Source organism: Rosa rugosa, chromosome 3 (genome assembly GCF_958449725.1).
Source record: "Rosa rugosa chromosome 3, drRosRugo1.1, whole genome shotgun sequence".
NCBI classification, from domain to species: Eukaryota; Viridiplantae; Streptophyta; class Magnoliopsida; order Rosales; family Rosaceae; genus Rosa; species Rosa rugosa.
Genome location: NC_084822.1, coordinates 56,129,224 through 56,151,164, shown reverse-complemented (window position 1 = coordinate 56,151,164; position 21,941 = coordinate 56,129,224). Strand labels below are relative to the sequence as shown.

Here is a 21,941-nt window from a genome sequence, read left to right as displayed (position 1 = left end):
AATTAAAGAATAAATTGCTCGTTAATTTGTGCCATCGTTTTTTGTTGTTTTTTTCTGAGCATTAGTGTTGGTAAATAGATTCTGTTATTACTTGATTCGCCTATGCAAGTGGAAAAGTCATTAAGTACAGCAATTCATATACAATTGATAACAAGTGATATCAAGTGAATTCTGTTATACGGCAGTCTTCAATTTGATAAGACGAATATTCTGTATGGACTTGTTTCTATATGTATATTCCCATGATGCGCAAACCGGAGGGCAGAAGCTAAACCAGACAGCAAATCCATCCCACTCGCAGATGCAACTGAGTCCTTACATAATAATTAATTAGACTACTCTTTATTCAAAACCGAGTTCTATAAATAGAACAGAGCCAATTGTATGGAAACTTAAGAAAACCAAAAATTTGAAAACGAAAAAAGATGAGAAAAGAAGGATAAACTGGGGCAAGTTGCATGTTATATAGCTTGAAACAGAAACTAGGGCAACAATATAAAAAGAGACGATCAGAAAAAAAAAACCTTTGAACATGAAGATGCAACAAAGTACTGAACTGTTTGCAAACAATAATTGAATTTGAATCTATCATTTAAACAGATCTTCACAAGTATATCTTAAGCTGCATAACACACTCCTGCATTTAGATTTAAGATGAAACAACAAAACATAACATTATGAGTAGTAAGCTCTATTTAAAACTAGATATAGTTTATGCATTATTAGGATCAAGTGATAAAGGCTATCAGGACATTAGCTCAGTTAGAAGAGCACAACAAACAAACACCACATTGACCATAGATCAAAATGAGACCTCCCCCTGGCCTTCTCATCCCTCATTAATCTGATTTGATAACTCCAATGTCCTGAAAATAGCCTTCCTCTGTTTAACGATTATTTTAAACCAAGATAAATCACAGTTTGCACAATCTTGGCATAAAAAGGGTTTGACCTGGGAACCAAGCTTTGATATTTCTTCATCACTCTCTTCAAAACCTTCACATCTTGTGATATGAAAACGCACCACCTTTTTAAGGCCCTGCAATAGTTTAACAACACTATCTCGATCAATGCAAGAACTGCTCACATCCAACTTTTTAAGGTTTGGCAGCAACTTCACAATTGTGGATGCCTCAATTTCACCAACATTGCAGGAAGAAATAGATAATTCCTTAAAATGTTTGCAGTGAGTGGCAATCTGCACAAGGATTCTATCCAGAACATTATAGCAGGGTGGATTTTCCACTGTCAACAACACTTTAAAATGTTCACTCAAATGTTTTTTACTCAATCTTCTTTGCCGCATAATTTTCACCAAGCTACTCCCCAAATACAACCACTCCAAAAATTTCCACTTGCCAATCACTTGTGCAATAATTTGAGAATTCTTGAAAAGCACCAGGTCATCTGTGAACCAAACTCCCCAAAGGAGAGGGCATGCATCTGAAACATATCTCAATGATTCTTCCGTACAGAATTCAGGTAGTATGAGAGAAGTGGCAATTCCATTGCTACGATCGACTACCAACTTCACAAAAGCATCGATAGAGAACCGAGTCTTGTTTATTCGATATTCATCAACAAACTGATCGTAAAAGGGACCAAAACTCTGAGCAGGTTGAAGCCGATCCTCGGCCTTATCAGTAAACAAAGGATAAGGTATAAAATCTGGAAACCAGAGACGTTTCCAGCACAAAGGATTGAGACTTGTTTTGTACCATGATTTGCAGACAAAAGGAACAGCCAAAAACAGAGACTCCATTTTAACTCTTGAAAACACATTCGTCAAGCAGTCTGTGTCTAAATCCTCCCATCTTCTTCTCTCATCATCCATCTTCTCACTCCTTCGCCTCAGGAACGATACAATTGCGAGGCCAAAACCCTAATCCCCATACCTCCAAAATAACAACCGAAAGGCGAAACAAAATTTTAGGACGACTCTTATGGGCTGGATCTAAGTATTAGGGCCTTTCCTAGGAGTTTATGGGCTTATTTCATAGAATAGATATGACCCAACCATTGTTTTAACTCTTACAGTTGCTGGTAACCATATTTTTTTTTTTGGTGTGTTGATGCCCAAAAAATCTAGTACTAGGCTCAATTCATATCTTGAGCCCAATAAGCAAATTATACCGACAATCATCATGCCACGCATGTGGATCCCAGCCACATTCACGCATTTGGGGCTTGCAAGAACGGGTGTGGTGTGGAAGGTAACGGAAATGCATGAGGCCCATTATTAGTTTTAGGCTTGTTGGTAATTTTGGACTTGGGGACCAAAATTCAAGCCCAACAGCCCGATTCTAACTATGGGTAAGTGAAGAAGAAAGAACCCAAAAAAACCATTCAATTACAATAACACTCCTCTTTACCCAACATTCAATTATTTTTGTTAAAACTAGACATCTCAAATACTATATTACATTCTTTCACACAAAGCCAATTCCCAATCTTTGACTTCTCTTTTTTCAGCAGCAAATCTTGTTGGAACCCCAAAAGGCAGCGAGATTCTTGGGATCACAGCAGCGGGAATCCTCGGATCACAGCAGCAGGATTCCTGGGATTACAGCACTAGGATTCATGGGAACATAGAAACAGCAACAGCCCTAAACCTAAATGACGCAGTCGGAAGTAACCTGGGTTTACAAGCGATAAACCTTAAAAGACATAGTTTTGGAGACCAGAGAAAGAGAGAAAAATCTCTAATTTTTATTAAATTTGATATGATAAACTCATTCTAGCTAGTACAAAGCATAATGGTGCTTATATAGGCATCCAAAACCTAAAATCATAATCTAACAAGAAATCCTAAAGAATCCAAATTTAAAAGGAAACTAAAAACCTAAAATAAAAGAATTCTAAAACAAATGTAAAACTAGCCTAAAAATATTAAATCCCGAATCGGATAATTAAAACGACTTATTTTGGCCTAAATCCGTTAGGCCTCACTAAAGTGAGTCTTGAAGATCTTGTCATTCCCATTCCAGAAAGGTATCATCTCTGTTTCTGGCCAAAAGTTGATCAAATCTGATTCACAATTAAGACTTGACTTTTCGCACGAGAAACCTGAAAAGTTTTGGACCAAATTTTTTTGGATATTGCAGCGGTGTTGACACCCAAATTTCCACGAGTTCAAATTTAATAACTGACACGTGAAGAAGGTGAGTCATCAACCTCGTAACCTAGTTGGGTCTTCAAGCAAGCCCATTTCATGCCAAAAGGAAGCCTTCTAGTTAGCAAGAGATACAACAAGCCCAAATTCTCAAACAACTAACGTGCCTCTTCAAAGCAGCCGACACGCTTAATTACCACGCAATACACGTAGGCCCAAGCTACGTTTGGGGCTTATACGGCGGGATGTGGTGTGGAAGGTAACGGATCCTGTGAGGCCCATTGTTACGATAAGGCCCATCGATAATTTTGGACTTGGGAACCAAAATTCATGCTTGATGGACCAAAATCTTAACATGGGCTAGTAGAGAGATGAAAGCAGGCCTAGCAAAGCTTAAAGCCCACCAAAGCCATTCTCTCACCCAATGTCCATTACACCAGCCTTTAGCCCAAAGACTGTTGAATCATCTTCTTCCCCAAAGCAGAAAACGTTGTTCTATCAAGCTGTTGGTGGGATTATTGCTTCATCCTTTTGGTAAGAGCCCTGAACCTACAAAAAAGCTTTCCAATTCGTATCTTCCGAAATCTTGCTCCAATTTCCAATAACCCTTAGATTTTTGTGATCACAATTTACAATAGCAGAAATTAGGGGATTAGAATCCCTCAAAAATCACAGCAGCACATAATCTGGGATTGTCGTCGTCCTATACCTATACGCAACCTTCACCCTCATAGCCAGAACACGCTCTCACTCTTTTGGTTTCATGGAGGAAGCAAAAGCTGAAAACTTTAGAATGATCCCACCAAGATTGAGAATACAACTTCAAAACCCCCAGTCCTTAGCACGAATCTTCCCCTCCTATCTCCACTATAAAAAGTGGGTTCATCACCGTTGGAAGCAGACCACAACAACCCAGAAACATCAAGCAAGAGATCAAGCTCTATCTCTGAACCTCTAGCCATCTATTCCTCCCAATCAACCTGAACCCAAAACCCAGAAATCATGCCATTGCTGGAACTCTCTCTCTGCTAAACTCCCAGGCATCTAGCTCCCACACCATATCCACCTATAAGCTCTGTTGTGCTCGTGAAAATAACTTCAATCGCTGCTGTTATCATTCCAATCGTTGCTATTACCATCCACCTAGTCACAACAAAATCGTTCCTGGGTCAAGCCTTCAATCGATTTTGGGCCTGGTCTTCGCTCTATCAAGAGGGCTATTGCTGCTGGAAAACCAAAACACAAAATTGCCCTCACAAGCGGCTAGTAACCTCATTATGCTTGAATTATCTATTTTCCAATCACTCTTCTTGATTCCACTCCGCTTCTTTATTTTTCTAGTTTTCCGGTACCAGGCCTATTCTTGTCCTACATCACTAAGCCACCGCCACTCTATAAATTAAGAGTTATAGTTGCTGTGGAAGGGGGAGCAACACAAGCTAACCATTAAACAATCAAGCAATTCCCCCCATTAGAATCACATAAACCATTCCCAAACCCAAAAACTCCTTTATCTTCATGTAGATTCAAACTTATCATGCTTTATCGTATAAAGATCTTCTCTGCCATGCTTCTTCTCTCCCAAATCCATCCTTAGTCCTCTACCTTCCCAACTCCTATCCCTTATGCCAAATACCTCAACCAATCCACCAATCACTGTCGGAATCTCTTCTTCCGAAACTCATGCTTTTCTAGCTCCCACGCCACGCACATCTTGTCAAGCCCTTCATTGTAAGTAACACACAACCAGTTCACTGCTGTGAATGAGGAAGGAGCTGCCGGGAGTAATACAACAGCAAGCTTCCTAGGATTCTCGTGTCATTCGAAGTTTGCTGGGCCTAGTCTTGGCTAACTCAGACAAAGGGGACAATATTTTTGGTTCGACCATGGTGATTTCGTTGCCGTACAACCCTGATCAAAAGTTCCTACTACATGGTGAAATACGGAAAATAGCATAGATTACTCTGAAACTGAAATAGCACTCAGTCTAGCTACCGTAACCAAATTATCGAATAAGAGCTGCTCACAAGTCACAAGAAGCAGAGGGACTCTATTTTTGGAGATTCAAGTCTAGAGAAAAAATAGCTGGCAATTGCATCACAACAAAATGTACAAGTGATTGTAATCATAGACATAAGGGTTTACACTGTGCATAAGTGAAGGGTTTGCATAAGTCGCTAGCGAATGACTGGAGAGACTTTGGCCGGCATCCAATTCAACCCTCAATTAATCCATGCCGACTCATTCAGTACTAGTCATTAGGTTCCAACATTTCATATACAAATGACTACCAATATCATTTATGTTATACAATCATATTCAGTTTCATGAAAGACACGTCAAAGATCAGTTACAACTTGAATAAACATTGAAAATTAAAGGAACTTTGGTATATATACAATGGCAAAGAATTACTCTTGCAAAATCAGAGCATAAAATTTTTCCAAGGGGGAAAAAGAAAACTATTATGTGTAGGAACGTGTTTCTATCTGTATATTCTCATGATGAGCAAACCAGAGGCGAAACCCTGACGGCGAATCCATCTCACTCACACGGAGCAATGCAGCCGGTTAGTACTGCTTATATACTGTGTTCTATAACACGGTGTTTGGGGATCTTCCGCAACTATCCAAAACAATCTCAAACAAATCATTAGACTCCTCATCAAAATCTAATGCCCGGTTTGCAGTGCCTGGATATTGGCTGCCTCTGGTTGTACTCCGATTAAGCCACTGAGAATCGATCCTTCCCATCGAAAAGAGCTCCTTGCTATCTTCATAAAAGGCATGAGAGGAGGCATTTCCTAGAGGACCAACAAAGCAGGGATTGGGGGTCCTGTGCTCATTTGCTGGTGCATATTTGAACACACTTTGTCCAAAATTGACCAAAACCTCAATATCTGTGTTTGCTGCAAGAGTTGGGTACAGAGGAGTCCCAAACTCCTCCGACTTGCAATGCACCACATGAACTAGCTCCGATTCTACAGTGAAGTAGACCTTCTTTTGTCTTGGATCAAACCCACAACCAATTACATGGTCTGTTCTTCCCCACGCGGCTTTCTCCGATTCAAATGCAAGTTTAATCCCTGAAAGAAAATAACCAGAGTTAAAACTTGAAAATTACATAAAGTGAATTGCAGAAATTGCGGATGAAGGAAAGCATATACTGATGCAATAACACCTAATAAGTCTACCAAATATTTGTTTAAAAAAGTTTCATCAACAACTTCAAACCTACTCCAGGTACAGCCAAGGATGGGCACCATGTAATGTGCATATACAAACATTAATTTTGTTTCATCTTCGACATGCTAGAGATTCTTTAGGTGGGAGGTTTGATTCACAGGTGGTTCGCTGCTTTTTCCTTTGTCTCTACTGGCCAAAAATTTACCCAAAACTAGAAATTTTTAACCTATTGACTAGTTGAAGTCTTACTAGACAATGCACATTGCAAGAACAGAGTGATTATCACCCATTGTCACTGTGTTAAAATTCAATGCGAGAGAGGAAAAGTCACTTACCATCGAGATGGACAGAACCGTTGGATCCGAATCCGATGCTTCCCGGATAGCTGCCCGGAAGTTTCATCGGAAGCAAGCCACCTGTAGTGAGCCCCAATGACAGTAATACGGCTTCTTCTTTTCTCTGATCATGTTCATCTATAACACCAAGCTTCAGTTCCTCAATTTTATTATTTCTCTGCGCACTACTAGTGACATGTACTAAAGATTCTGAACTCGGCATCTCAATGAACTTCTCTTTAATGAGCTTGGTCTTCTCACTTTCACTATTTACTTCATCTCCAAGAGAAAACAAAACCGTGATCTCGAAATAGGCCTCTTGGGGAAATGAGTTGTTCCCTAAAGGAGGCCCCGGCAAAGGAAGAGCGGTCCTAATCACAGAGGCAGCAGCTGCGGTGGTGTTCCCGGAATTCAACACTCTTTTCAGGCCGGAGTTTAATCTGATCTTCTGCATGAAATCCACCGATCCTTGACAAACTTCCCAACTAATCTCCGGCTCCGTCTCTCTCACTCTGTGCTCACCAACGGCGCACAACCCCAACAGCCGCCTCGATCGCGTGGACGGTGACGACGTGTAAGTGGTCGCAAAAGCAAATCGTGACCACCCGTTTTCGACGGCGTCGGTGACGGAGGAGGGATGATCAGACCAACTAAAAAGAGGGGATGCTTTTCCCGAAACCCCACGACGATACATGTAATAGCTATTCCCCGTTTTCTTACTTGAAACATGATCAACCTGCAGACCCTGTTGCTGATTATTATGAAGCTTGGCAATTCCGGCTTCCAAGCTCTGGTCACTTCTAATATTCACCCTCCTCGGCGTCGTCTGGTTACCGGTTTCTTTCCGTTTCTTACAGCAATCCAACCGCCATAGTACCAGAACAACAAAGGCAGCGAGGAGTACTCCAAGACACACTAGCAACGCCGCAACCAATTGTATCTGCCCCATTTATTCTTAATTTGCTCGAATGAGGAATCAATGGTGGAATAGATAAGAGCAGAGATTATAAGGACAGAGCCAGAGAGCGGAGGAGGAGGGCAGGCGTGGACCAAGACTGGTTCAAGAAAGGTAGGAAACTGAGGAAACGAAACAAGGCATGGTGGTATGGCATATTGGCATTAGAATAAAGTCATGAGAGATGGCCGAAACGTTTATTCAAAAAGAGACTTTGAATTCTATACTTGGTTAATTAGGGTGAGCCGACAGTCCTTTACATTAAAAATACGCGTTGGTGTTTATTTCATTACGGCTTTTTCCCAAAGAGATGGGGTGCCTTGGTAGTTAGGATATATAGACATGGTTGTGTTTAGTAGCATGCACTTCTAGAAAGCCAAAAGGTACAGAAATGTTAATGACGGTTTAATATTCTGGTTTTGACTATTTTTCAGGGTCTGGCATTAGGATTGTGAGAGGGGACGTTGAGGCGGTTAAAATGAAAGTTACAAAAAGGTGAAATTGGTAGTTATTTGTTTAATTCAAGGATTAAAGATATGTCGATACTCAAAAGTCACCTTAAACCAGAGAGGTAATTTCTGATTAGGGTTAGGAGGGGCGTAATAGGCAGACAGATTCCCTAAGATGGGGGATCATAATCAAACTTTTGTCGTCTCCTTCAGATGGGGAATAATCACAAAGATTATGGGAATATATGGAGTTATGGACGATTGGTATTATTAATGATTGAACTGAAAACTAGGGTTATTCTAAAAAGTTTCCTTGATCTCTTTTCCATGGTTAGTTCACGAGTTATGTTACCTTCTTGGAGATATAGTCGTAAAGGTTAGCCTTCGGAGAAATTATTCTGTATGATTGGATGTAAGAACTTGTGAATGTCTAACTAAAATTGTCAAATACATTTTTTGGTAAAAAACTGCCTATGTTGTAGATTTAGAGTTTAATTTTTTTTATTATAATTACATTCTAAATAACAGTATATATCAACCACATGTTAAATAACAATACAATATGTTACGTATTATACAGACTTCTTGATCTACAAAATAATTTGTCAAACATTTTTTTTTTGGTACAATAATTTGTCAAACATTTTGAAGTTGTTTACGTGGTAAGTAGAGATAATGAAAGAGCAGGAGTTTATCAAATATTGAATAATCAAACCCAATAGTCAAAGATTATGGGATTCAACACAAAATAATGAATTTGTCTCATGTGGTCTACTAATTTTGGCATTTGCAAAAGGAGAGCTAGAACATAGTTGGACGAGGGGAACACCACCCGAAAGATTTTTGCGTGCGTCAGACATACCAGACACGTGGTACGTCTGACCAATCAGATACTAGAATTTTTTTTCCTTATTCTGAAATTGTCCATACTTTTTAAAAATGCAATATCCAAAATACCCTCATGTTGGGCACTGATTGGTCAGCCGTGGCAGTGCGGCTGCCCCACGCAAGAATCTCTCACACCACCCATAGTGTTGTCTTTCGGTCAAGCATACCTGGCGTGGTGGAAGATCGGTAGTGGATTCAAACATGCACACCACTAATTTCGTTTGTTTGTGATTAGAATAAGGGCATCTTAGAAGTTACTCTGACCTCTCCATCTTGTTGTTCTGTAATAGTGGTTAATCAATTTGATACTCTATTCCTAATTAACTCATGGTGATGACCCTTGTTTGAAAACGCACAACTCGTTTACTATGTGCACCAGCAAAATTATTACATTTCCGACCACCACTCTTATCGGGTAGTTAGTACTCCATAACCGTAGATCAAACGAGCTAATCAGCCAATACATTAACTTGATATATCGTTACATTCATTCATTGAGAAACCTTTTATTACTTGAAAACTTTAGAAATATCCTTGAATTCATCTGTATGTGTTGACTATTGATACGATTCCATGGGCAGAAGTTTCTTTGGTACATTAAAGAATTAAATTCAGTTTACCCCCCTAAGGTTTGGGGGTAATTTCATGTTAGTCCCCGTCCTTTCAATTTAATCAGTTTACCCCTCAAACTTTCCAATTTCAATCAGCCGTGTCCAATTTCTACTATTTCGTCCAATTTGGACAGTTAAGTCTGACTTTTGAGGGCTAAAATGGTCATTTCAAGACAAAAAAAAAATCTTTTTTTTCGTTTTTTTTTCATTAAATTTTTTTTTCCATCTTTTTTTTTATATATAAATTTTGTCTTCAACCTATACACCACAAGTTATAATAGGTTTATAAAAACAAAAAGATACTTTAGGTGGTTGAAAGTCTCTCGCTGATCTATGATATTTATGATATATATCCGATAAAGAGAAGAATTTTAGGATATATCCCCAATAAAGTGAAGAAATGTCTGTGTAAAATTATTTTTTACAGATATTTACAGATAAAGTGTAAAATCGTGAAGAAATATCTGTGTAAAATCATTTTTTACAGATATTTATAAATAAAGTATAAAATGGTTTTTTACAGATATTTTTTCACTTTATTGGGGATATCTCCTAAAATTCTTCACTTTATCGGAGATATATCACAAATATCGTAGATCAGCGAGCGGCTTTCAACCACATAGAGTATCTTTTTGTTCTTATAAACCTATTATAACTTGTGGTGTATAGGTTGAAGAAAAAATAAAATAAAAAATAAAAAATAAAAAAATAGAAGAAAAAAAAGGAAAAACAGAAAAAACAAAAAAAAACAAAAAAACAAAAGAAAAAAAAATTCCTTTTTTTTTGTCTTGAAATGACCATTTTAGCCCTCAAAAATCAGACTTAACGTCCAAATTTGATGGAATGGACACGGTTGAGGAGAATTGAAAAGCTTGGGGGGTAAACTGATTAAATTGAAAGGACAGGGACTAACATGAAATTACCCCCAAACCTCAGGAGGGTAAACTGAATTTAATCCTACATTAAATAAATTAAGGTGGAAGTTAGTAAGGCTTAATTGCTTAAAGAACGAAGGAGCTTTATCTTGTAGAAACCTAACACAAAAAGAATGGCGTCTTTACTGGTCAAAGTTCATTATTCCAGATATGTTTATACAAATAACAAATCGCGATTGGCAGCTACTCAACTACAAAAGACCCACTAAATGCCGTTCTACTTAATTCATCAGTATGATCACAATGAAGGACCTTATTAATAATTGACCATCATCCAATGGCCAATCATATCACATGATAAGGACTAAGGAGATAAACTGCCATGACTTAAGGAGGAGATATTAAAGAGTCTACAAATTTCTCAAGTTTGCAACAAAATAACTATCCATACATGACATTATTGTTTATGGCTGAGAACTAATGAGAGGATAAACGAAATGAATAAGAAAATCGTGATGGAACGATTAGACAATAGACATCAAATTAATCACCATCTAAACTCCGCATTCTATGAGACAATATCATTTTTATCAAAAGATTATTATGCATACTTTATAAAGTTCGACATAATATTTAGCATTGGTTTATATGATCAGTAAATAAAAGAAAAGTAAAACTGTAAAATAAGAAATATGAAATTCACCACTAAATACATAACTTCTATCCTATTTTACATGTTATGAAAATAAAAATAAAAATCTTAACATGCAAAATAGGGGAGAAAGAAAAACATTTTGGCAAAGCCTTATAAAGCAGAAGAACGTAAAGCATGGGATTCGAGTCACATGGGGGTAGAGTGAAATCCTTTATTCCTCTTTATAAATAAAAGAAAAAAAAAGAACGTAAAGCATTTTGGCAAAGCCTTATAACCAGAAGTATGTAAGTAAGAGCCCATCCATTTCATTTGTCTCACTTCTTAGAGACATAATCGTCACTAGCTATGATTGGGTAAAGTTTCTTAAGAGGATAATCTAGGACTAGGGAAACAAAACAACTTGATGGCATCTCCATTGGGTATTAAAATATGCAGGTAAAATCAATTTTGGCAACTATTTCTTAATTTATGCACCTTTAATAATAAGGCTAATCCTTTCAAAAAAAAAAAAACAATAAGGCTAATTATATGACTGAAAATCATTAAAGGGTCAGTAATAGTTATTAGGTCTCATTTCTTGTCCAGTTTTGTAAAAATGACATCACACTCCACATGCAATGACGCGTAATGATGTCACTGCTGGTATTTATTATAGCAAATTACTGAATGTTATCGTGTCGCATAAAATTACATAAAAGTTTCTGCAACGTAGCGTAAGATCATTATATGTTCTCCCAAAAAAAGAAAAAGAAAGAACAAAATTTACTTATATGTAGTGTAGGTGAAAAGAGACCGAGCCGCTGTGTCTTTGGAAAGGCCCCTCTTATTAATCACTAGCAGAATCTTATGGGCCTATCATTGTCTTAGCATTGAGTAAAACCCAAGTCAGCCCATTAATAACGAGTCCAGAATTATATCTTTTAGAAATGAAAGGCCCAACCGATTCAGTTCCCACATAATCCCAGAAAATTCGTAATCTTCGTCGTCTCCAAAGCAACGAAGGCACACTCACATCAAATGAACCCCATCATCTGCAACCCAATCCCTTATAACAAACCCCTTCCTCTCCTTTTCCTCAATTCCTCCCAATCCCCATTCTTCAATTCCCAAATCAACCCAAAACACTCGTCCTCAATTTCCTTTAACAAACGAAGATGGAGGAGGAGCTATACAGCTGGCGCGAACTCCGAAATCGACATGGTGAGAAACAAGCAAGGCATATACACGCCGAAACAGAAGAAAGTGGTGATTTTGTGGGACCTGGACAACAAACCCCCTCGCGGGCCGCCGTACCAGGCGGCCATGGCGCTGAAACAGGTGGCCCAGCACTTGGGCGAGGTAGTTGACGTGTCGGCCTACGCCAACCGCCACGCCTTCATCCACTTGCCCAACTGGGTAGTGGAGCAGCGCCGGGAACGGAAGCAATTAGACATTCTGGAGCGCAAGGGGATAGTCACGCCTCCCGAGCCTTACATTTGCGGAGTCTGCGGCCGGAAGTGTAAGTCGAATTTGGATTTGACGAAGCACTTCAAGCAGCTACACGAGCGGGAGCGGCAGAAGAAGCTGAACCGAATGCGGTCTCTGAAAGGGAAGAAACGGCAGCGTTTCAAGGAGAGGTTTATTTCGGGGAATCATAAGTACAATGAGGCTGCGAGTACTTTGATCAAGCCCAAGGTTGGGTATGGACTGGCGGCTGAGCTGAGAAGAGCTGGGGTTTTTGTGAAGACGGTGGAGGATAAGCCGCAGGCGGCGGATTGGGCATTGAAGAGGCAAATGCAGCATTCTATGAGCCGTGGGATTGACTGGTTGTTCTTGGTTTCCGACGATTCGGATTTTTCGGACATGTTGAGGAAGGCTAGAGAGTCCACTTTGGGGACTGTGGTGGTGGGGGATTGGGATAGAGCTTTGGGGAGGCATGCGGATGTGTGGGTGCCGTGGACTGAGGTCGAAAAGGGGGAGATTTCCGAGAAGGATTTGGTGCCGAAAAGGAGGACAAGTGAGTTCTCTGACGAGGATTCCGTGTTTTCGGATTTGGGATTTGGTGGTGGGAGTGAATTGGACAATGTGGTTGATGATCTTGTTGGACTAAGGTCTCAGGGGTCTGGTGGAATGAGGATTTCGGCATTTTCAGAAGGGGAAGTGGAAGAAGGAGATTGGGAGGAAGACTATGAGGAAAGTGAGGATGGGGACTATTTGTTGGAGGACAGCGAGGATGAGGATTCAGAAGATGAAGATGGGTTCTTTTGATATAGTGAGTTTGAATTTGTAGTTGTATCAGGCATGCCATTTGATTCAGCTGTGGCACTGTTTGATTAGCAATGCAGCTACATTGTGATCAATGGCAAAGGATGAAGTTGGTGTTCAAGAATGTAAAGTGTTCGTAGTTCCTGGTTAAGAATACAAAGATATTTGTGACCACATTTTCCTTCTCCATCGTCCACAGTCGAAGGTCCAAACTTCTTTCTTTTAAATTCCCTTTAGCTTAATGTGACTACTAACTAACACTTAAAGTTCATCCCTGGCAACTTCGATACAACTGTTTGATCTAGGGTGTAGTCTGTAATCCAATACCTATATTCTGCTAAACTAGCTACTGATGTTCACTATAAGATTGCATTGCATTTCTTGTTTTAGCTTTTGTTATTTCGTCTCAAGTATCATGGGTGAGCTGGTGAGGTATGGACTTTGTTGAATGGGAAAAGATGGTACTAAGACGGTGGTTCTAGTTGGACCTCTAAATTTGCTATATGGACCTCCATCATTTTTCAATAGTTATTGGACTTTGTCAACTCATATAAAAAGACATATAAGGATACAGAGACTCGGAGAGAAAGAGAGAAGAAAAAAAAAACTCTTCTTACCTCCCACGACAAACTAAGGACATTTTTCTTTTTATTTTCAAAGTATGTTCTCCGTTTAATCTCTCATGTATGTTTGGATGCGAGATGATACATTTGTAGAAATTTTTAAATTGTTATTGTTTTCTATTAACGTCACATATTTTGAAGATGGAATTAGATAAGTTTGGCCTTTATACTTGTAAGCAAAACTACTCCTTATTTGTTTCAACTTTAGGAAGGGATAGATGAATGCAACAGTAACAAAAAATACTTGTAATTTCTCAATTGTTCTGCTACTTCCCTTAACTTTTTCTTCAAAGTTTATATCTTCAATTCTCCATGGCTTACGACACTCCAAAATGTTGGATTGATTCATAGAACCGAGGGAACCAACATCAAAGAATCTCGCTTTTAGGAAAGGCTCTTCTTCGAGTTTGAGCGTTAATACCCGGAAGACTCACGAGCAGCGTTAATACCTGAAAATTGACTTACTTGACTAGTCCAAATTTGCAATTTGGTCAATTAATTTTGCTTCTTCTTCTCTTAGTTGAATTAATAGAGATAATAAAAAAAAAAATAGAACAAAAGATTGTTGAAGAATAAATTTAATTGTTCAAGGATATTTTGGTAAAATTAAGGAGGTTCACTTAGCTATTTAAGTATAAAAAAGTGAATTAGAGGTCCAATAAGTAGGAGAGGTCCAACTAGCAAATTTGGATGTCCAACTAGAACCCCATCACCTGAGCTTAAAGAAAAACATACCACTTAGATACTTCTTTTAAATATCTCCGTTGAAATTAGAGTGTGGACTTTCTGTATCAATGAAGTTTCTTTTGGCTTAAATTAGATAAGATACATGGTGTCTCCTTTTACTAATTACCGTTGTAGACTTCAAGTGTTTAAATCGTGCTGTTCACATGTTTGTTTGTTCTGGTTTCACGTGGTGTTCCTTATCCTTATCTTGATCACCTGAAAGTACATCAACAAATGTTGTGATGATAACTGGAGCTTGGGTGATTCGAATTTGCTGGGGCGAAACTGGGATGTGTAGCCTCATTGAGCAATGAGCAGTCAGTTCAGAATCCAAATGATGTAATAGATCACATGTAATTGTAAGTTCAAAACTTATTCTGGATCTCACATGCCATTATATATCCCTTAACATATACATATTGTTGAGATTTTACTTGTATTTGGTCCTTGATATTATAATGGTGTATTAAAATCATATTCAATATGTTGGGGCAGATGCCTTACCATGAGTCTTCCTTACTTCTGGGTGGCAATTTGCAAAAGTCCTTATCAGTAAGCAGCATGGTAAAGCGTTTTGACCTTAAAAGATTCTGGGTTTGGTTCTGATTCTTGTTCAGCACTTGACCTTAGTAAGCAGCATGGTAAGGTTGTCTTCTTTCTAATCACCGGGAATAAAACACCCCGTTCATTTTATGAAAACTGATTTTTATAAATTCTACTGCTCTGTCGTTAAATTTATTCAATTCCACTATGTTATTTACAGCAGAAATTCTAAATTGTTTCGGAGTATTGAAATTAAACATTAAATTAGTCACTCTTTACGGTGTGTTCTATAGCTACCGAGCTACTCTTAGCTTTTTTTTTTTTTGGCAAAGAGCTACTCTTAGCTTTTTTTTTTTGGCAAGAAGAGCTACTCTTAGCTTGAATACACTTATATTACTGTAGGTTGGAACCGGGAAGTATAGAACAGCTAAAGCAGCTTCTTATTTTAATTGAGAAGTACTGTAGCATCTTAGAACCAGTTTCATTGTTGATTTTTTTTTTTTTTTTTTTTGGGTCTGAAGTTTCATTGTTGACTTAAATAAACAGTCGCAGTTTACATGTGAAATGTAATATCCAAATTTAGTACAGAAATCATTTCTGACGTTTCATTTTGCAAGACAATATCCATTTCTCATTTACTATTTCTGTGCCGACTTAGAAAACCTCCAAATTGCCCAGTTGACAAAAATTAAAGGTACCGAACTCATCCACATCGCACAATGTTCCACGTGCCGTTCATCCTCCACGTTTCAAGTGCCAAAATGAAAAAGATTGGATTGTCGACGCCAAACATCCACCTCCTCGGCTTGGAACTTGTATGACGCAATCAGTGCCATCATTGGATTCATCGCGTACATAACTCAAAGTCTCAAAATGTATCGAAGGTATTCTCTCCATTCTCTAGTGTTATCGAGTATTGAATTTATGTAATTACTATGTAAATGTCAAATGATAGTTAATTTGACTATTCTCGATTATAATTATAAAATTTTAAAATATATTAAATTTAATACGAATGTCATGTATAAAGAGAGAGACTTAGGTACGACACCCGCACTACGTGGCGGTGGGGCTGCCCAAGTAGGGAGGTATTTTGGGTATTTTACATTAAAAATCAGGGGCAGTTTTGGAAAAGAAGAAAAAATTTCTTTCATCTGATTAGAGGGTCGCACCGCCACATGGTGCGGCAGAGAGCAAGATTTCTCGTATAAAGAAGCTATCTTTGGGAATGTATCTAGTACCATAATAACTTATAGAGTCCTACGTTTAGAGTCACTTACACGATTCAATTGCCACCCCAGATTACAACCAAAAACAAAAACAAAAAAAATTTGCCACCCAGATTGCTCACTTACAACTAAAGGGGGTGTATTCATTTCAGAGTCTATAAGATTTTTTTGTATTTTAAAAGTCCATGGTTATTTAATTGAGATTTTAAATAATCTTTTAAAATATTGGTGTATTCAATTAAAATTTAAAATTATCCATTCAAATCTGGCGATATTCAAAAGTATACGGATTTTTTAGGATTTAATTTTGGAGGATTTTATAGTGCTTTTTATACAAAGACAATTCAGCCACTTCCTAAGAGATTTTGATGGATTCACTCAAAAAATGAAGAAGCTCTTCCTAAAAAAAATTTAAAAAAATGAAGAAGCATCCTTCAAATAGATGACATTAATCCATTTTGTCTTAGACCCATTTTCCCACTATCCTCCTCTACCTCTGCTCCCATATAATAATTTTTTTAGTTTTATCACTATAGCTCTAGAAGCCTTTCCTTCTAGGTAATGAAGGTAACTCTTAATGATATTGTTAAGATGATACATCCACACATGTTTATTTTCTTTTGTAAATTAGATATGAAATAAATTATGTCATTAGTTTAGTACTTTATTTTTTGTGTAATATCTTGGCTGATGTAATATTATAAAAAGATGGAAAATTTGATGCCTAATGTCAAGGTAATGAATACTTGAAAATCAAGCATGCTATACACATGTGAAAGACTTTGAAGGAGATATGAGTCAATAGTTAAGATTGCAAAGCCCAAACTAAGGAAAACGTACTTTATACTATCTCTAATGTTAATTCTCCTTTTCTGGTTTCTAATTAGATCGACTCGATAGTTGAATTTAATTTAAATTTATTTAAGTGTGCAAGGGATACACAAGTATGAAACTAGAAAATCACATATTTATTGATGTGTTTCTTCAATAATTAGAATTCACTAAATCGTTTTGGTTGTCATAGTTAGTTGTGTATGGCATTGTAAAGGATTTTATACCTTGTTCAAGTATAAAACTTTTCTGTTTCAAGTAGTGAATTTTTTTTTTTTTTTTGAGGGGCATCAATATTCGCATAACTTTACAAAGTCACCCTCAGGATCATCCATACAACAGAGCCTAAGCTCCCAAAGCACATAAACGTTGCTTTTGCCTTTTCGGCCTAATCGGAAGACAAATCCCTAACAAAGAAAATCCATTCTAGAGTTGCCTGCACATTTAAGAAAAAGACGATTAGCCTATACGACCTAAACCTTGACTAAACTGAAGCTACAAAAACATCATAAGGACTAGTAAAATCTAAACAAATACTAGTAAATCAATCCATTATAATCAATAAGAGTACATATGGAATTTAAACAATCAGTGGATTAAGTAAATCCATGAATGATAAAAACTCAAACAGAATTTTTTAAAATCTGAATTGAATACACCCCCCTAAGTTTGGTTAAAGAGAGACTGGGAGCAAGAATATCCTACAGATCCATGAGCATCCAATAGAAAATTAAGGAATTTTCACATCTGAATGAAAAATTTTATGAACATAAAATTGGTGAGTATTGAATTTGTGACGGTGGTGCTCGGCAGCGTTTGAAGTCATAATATTCAAAATGAGTAATTGACTACCCCCAATAATTTATGCAGAAACCAGTGCTCACTCGACACGTCCCAAAATCATTGTTTGATTTTAGGTGGCCCGAGCAAAGCAAGCAAGTGGCAAGCAAGCTAATCTCCAATAAATTGATACCATTCATGGCTTCAACATTAACAACAAAATTGACAATTGGAATCAGTCTAAAAAATAAAGTGACCAAAGCCAAGCTCCTTGAACCGAACTGGATTAAAAGCTATGGCAGTTTTTTGCCATTTCCATTGCGGTTCCCATCCACCACCGACCTCTGTGGGTCTGTGGTCCTCATCGTTTTTTATAGTTCACAAGTGGCAACAAAAACATCCCTCAAACTTTTGGGTTGACAAATTAAAATAATTTTTGATGTTGTAGGGAAGAAATAGACCGATCATCTTCTTAGAGAATCGGCTCGTTCACTCATCTTTACGACGGATAACATTTATCTTAAATTGTCAAACCGTTTATATTATATAAAAATTATTTGATGATCTTATTGTATCAAATAAATATAAGTGTGTTTCGCGAAAACTATATACATTTCTTAGATGATAACATGTAAAATGTCATAATAATGTCTCCATCAATAAATAAAATATTATCTTCATAAGTATAAACAGTTCATTATATAAAAATTGTTTGATGATCTTATTGTATTAAATAAATAAAATATTATCTTTATAAGTGTATTTCGTAAGAACTATATACATTTCTTAGATAAAAACATGTAGAATAATAATAATGTCTCAATTAATAAACAGAGCAACTAAGACTAATTAATGAAGTGGATCGTCTACTCATGTTATACAGAATCACTAAACGACCTCTGACTTAATTGAATTTCTTCGAAGATGAACGTTATGTTGTAAAACATGAACGGATTTGGTGTATCCTGGAAAAGAGGGCGGACCAATTATCCAAAGCTACTGTGGTTGAGATTGCGTGCAAGAGGAGTAAACATCCATCCACGTCGGCGGTCTCACATGCCCACAAAACCGCTACGTGGGTCCTCTTCCCCTAAGAGATTATATATAAGCGCTCCAAAAGGCCTTTTCATACTACACTAGCACAAAAATTGCAAACAAACCATAGCAGCAGTGCTGAAAGGGAAAGAGAGAAACTAAAGAGAGAGAGGGAGAGAGATATGAAATAGAACGAAGAAGAAGAAGCTAGGTAAGGTGGGAGCAGATGATGGAATATGTCGGCCATTTTTGTATTTATCTTCAACATACATCAACGTGGCGGCCGTGCCCATACGACACACTAGCAGCCAAGTACGAAACTAAATCCGATCCCTTCCCTCTCTCTCCTCCTATATATGAATTTCACCTCATATTACGTATATAATCTTCATTCATTCATTTGAGTTTTGTTTTGTTTTGTGTTAGTCTCTAAAGCTAGAAGCCACAAGAGAAAAGCTAAGGGAACCAAACCCATATTAGCCGAGCTAGCTAGAGTTTTCGTTTTCTTGGGATGGAAGGAGAGTACAGTTGTTCGTCATCGTCTTCTTCCTCGACCACGAGCTTAGAGAAGCGCAAGAAGAGACAACATGAGCACGATGATAACCAGGAAAAGCCCTACAGAGGAATAAGGATGAGAAAGTGGGGCAAGTGGGTGGCCGAGATTAGAGAACCCAACAAGCGGTCCAGGATTTGGCTTGGTTCGTACACAACTCCTGTCGCCGCCGCCAGAGCCTACGACACCGCCGTTTTCTACCTCCGAGGCCCTTCTGCGAGACTCAACTTCCCGGAGTTAGTTTTCCAAGAAGGCCAGCTGCACGACATGTCGTCCGCTTCCATACGCAAGAAGGCCACCGAGGTTGGGGCCAAAGTCGACGCTCTCCAAACTGCTCTCCGGTCGCCGTCGTCTCAGTCGAAAACTGGCTCCCAGATTAAGCCTGATTTGAACGAATACCCGGACCCGGAAAACTCCGATGACAACTGATGAAACAGTTCCTAGGCACGATGATGATGAGACTGATCACCAACTGTCTATAATATTATTCTCTTTTCGTTGTTCTTTTCTTAATTATTGGTTTCTTCTTCTATATATTTCTAGCCATATTTCTATATATCTCAGTTGATGATAAACATATAGCTACCCTACTTGTGCAATAAGTGAGAGATAGATAGATAAACATAGAATGAGATATTATTGGAGTCTGAGAAAACAGAATCAAAAGAGTTGATTCTGTTTTGATTGGTATAGTATAGTTTTGGTTTTTCATCATGAAACTGTAACAGTTTGAAGAGCTAGCAATAGTTAGTTATTGGGTCATCAATGAATTCATTCCAATCTTTTTAGTTGCTTGTATGGTTTTGGTGGATGGAGGTGGCGGATCATTCTCTGCGGTTGGTATCGATTCTGGACCCGAGTTTGAGCAAAAGAACAAAACGGGAAAGGAACAGCGGTGGCCTACCTCATGGTATTTGGTTACAGACAAGCTATATCATTTCAATTTGATTTTGATAAGGAAGTTGCCAAACAAGAGCGAGTAGATAAGGAGATAAGGGAGGAGGCAGAGGCAGCAAAGAAGCGGTAACAACGATGATGTTCCTGTGGTGAAAGTATGAGGTAGCTAGGAAGAAGATGGTCCTCAATCAGAGAGGTTATGTCGCTCTCATGCACCATTTACATAGTTTCATGATAGGACTCATAGTATGGTAGTGAAAGCTTCGTCATGGACGGTGGAGGCTTTTCTATTTTCCTTTTTCCTTTTTAATAACTACTTAATTACTATTATAGTTCTTTATTATGTATGAGCATGACTATGAGGAATGAGAGAGCTGAGGCTTGGCCTGTGATCTGTATGGGGACCAAAATGAGTTTTTATTATGTATAAGGATGGTGATTCCTTTTCTTTCGTTCTCTTTTCTCTTTGTAAGCCAAAATCTGCGGCTGGCTGGCTGCCCAACTGTCTTTGTATTAATCAAATTCTTGACTTTCGTATCTCTTATAATTAACTAATCTACGGTCTTCATGGATCTTGCAGGCCTTATCGTAGTTGTGCTGTTTAATTAATTGCAGCTCTATGAATCTGCTTAGATTTTTTTCCCCCACTAGAGAAAATTTGAGGTTATCATTGAATTTTACATTAGTATTATGATCAATTATATGACTTCCATTTTTCTTTTTCTTTTTTAAGTTGTGATTAATTCAAAGCACCAAATTTACGAAGCAATTAACATATGCTTAAATTGATATATCAGTAATTATATATTGACGGTGGAATTTCTCAGTCAAGAGGTTTGACAGAAATAATACTATCCTAGCTAAGTCATCGCATGATTGAGTGGAGTTTATCTCTATGACACCTAAAACTATAGAAAATCAGTTCCTGACAAGATGTTAAACTGGAAATGCCATCTTCGATCTGCTGCAAACCAGTAGTCTATTGGCTAATTGGTTATAAAACCTTATCTTTCTTCTTCAACCGAAGAAAAATTCTCAGCACATCACTTGACTTCGTGGAAAAGTGGCATTTCGGTGGCGTAAACATGCAACAGAATTCTCTTTACAGATAACACATTCAGCTTTTGATTCACATTTTCTAAATAAAAAGCTGATCCACCTTGCTTTACAATCAAAACAATTAGCAGCATTGTATAGAGAGAATCAGAACAGAATCATCCTTCTTTTCTCAACTACCGAGCAGATGATGTTTCATATCTTTGATTCAGAAACATCGGAAGGAAATCACTCTGGAATTTCTACTTTAACCGACCCATGATCAAACATGACCAATAATTCAATGCGACCCAAGCGCCAGGGTGTTACTAGCTAGCTTACTCTAACCAGGTTGTCACCTTCATAGACAGAAGTACGTA

At 37.9% G+C, this 21,941-nt stretch overlaps 4 protein-coding genes across 5 annotated transcripts; 2 read left to right on the top strand and 2 right to left on the bottom strand.

Annotated features, from left to right (window-relative positions):
• Positions 1-829: 829 nt before the first annotated feature.
• LOC133737983 (F-box/LRR-repeat protein At3g48880-like) lies at positions 830-1,834 on the bottom strand. Its single transcript, XM_062165430.1, has one exon. The coding sequence runs from the start codon at positions 1,832-1,834 to the stop codon at positions 830-832; it is 1,005 nt and encodes a 334-aa protein (XP_062021414.1).
• A 3,536-nt stretch (positions 1,835-5,370) lies between these two features.
• On the bottom strand, positions 5,371-7,824 carry LOC133738273 (uncharacterized). Its single transcript, XM_062165770.1, has 2 exons — positions 6,633-7,824; positions 5,371-6,197 (listed from the first exon to the last, which is right to left on the bottom strand). The coding sequence occupies exons 1-2, from the start codon at positions 7,579-7,581 to the stop codon at positions 5,707-5,709; spliced, it is 1,440 nt and encodes a 479-aa protein (XP_062021754.1). The 5' UTR covers positions 7,582-7,824; the 3' UTR covers positions 5,371-5,706.
• A 4,137-nt stretch (positions 7,825-11,961) lies between these two features.
• On the top strand, positions 11,962-13,698 carry LOC133740902 (uncharacterized). The gene has a single exon (XM_062168842.1). It carries the CDS (start codon positions 12,083-12,085, stop codon positions 13,310-13,312), a length of 1,230 nt encoding a protein of 409 aa, XP_062024826.1. The 5' UTR covers positions 11,962-12,082; the 3' UTR covers positions 13,313-13,698.
• A 5,470-nt stretch (positions 13,699-19,168) lies between these two features.
• Positions 19,169-20,977, top strand: LOC133738574 (ethylene-responsive transcription factor RAP2-1-like). Of its 2 annotated transcripts, none has more exons than XM_062166132.1 (2): positions 19,169-19,388; positions 19,512-20,977. In XM_062166132.1, exon 2 carries the CDS (start codon positions 19,588-19,590, stop codon positions 20,056-20,058), a length of 471 nt encoding a protein of 156 aa, XP_062022116.1. In that variant the 5' UTR covers positions 19,169-19,388; positions 19,512-19,587; the 3' UTR covers positions 20,059-20,977. The 2 variants fall into 2 exon arrangements, with proteins under 2 accessions (XP_062022116.1, XP_062022115.1); XM_062166131.1 differs by having other exon boundaries at positions 19,503-20,977.
• The last annotated feature ends 964 nt before the right edge of the window (positions 20,978-21,941 follow it).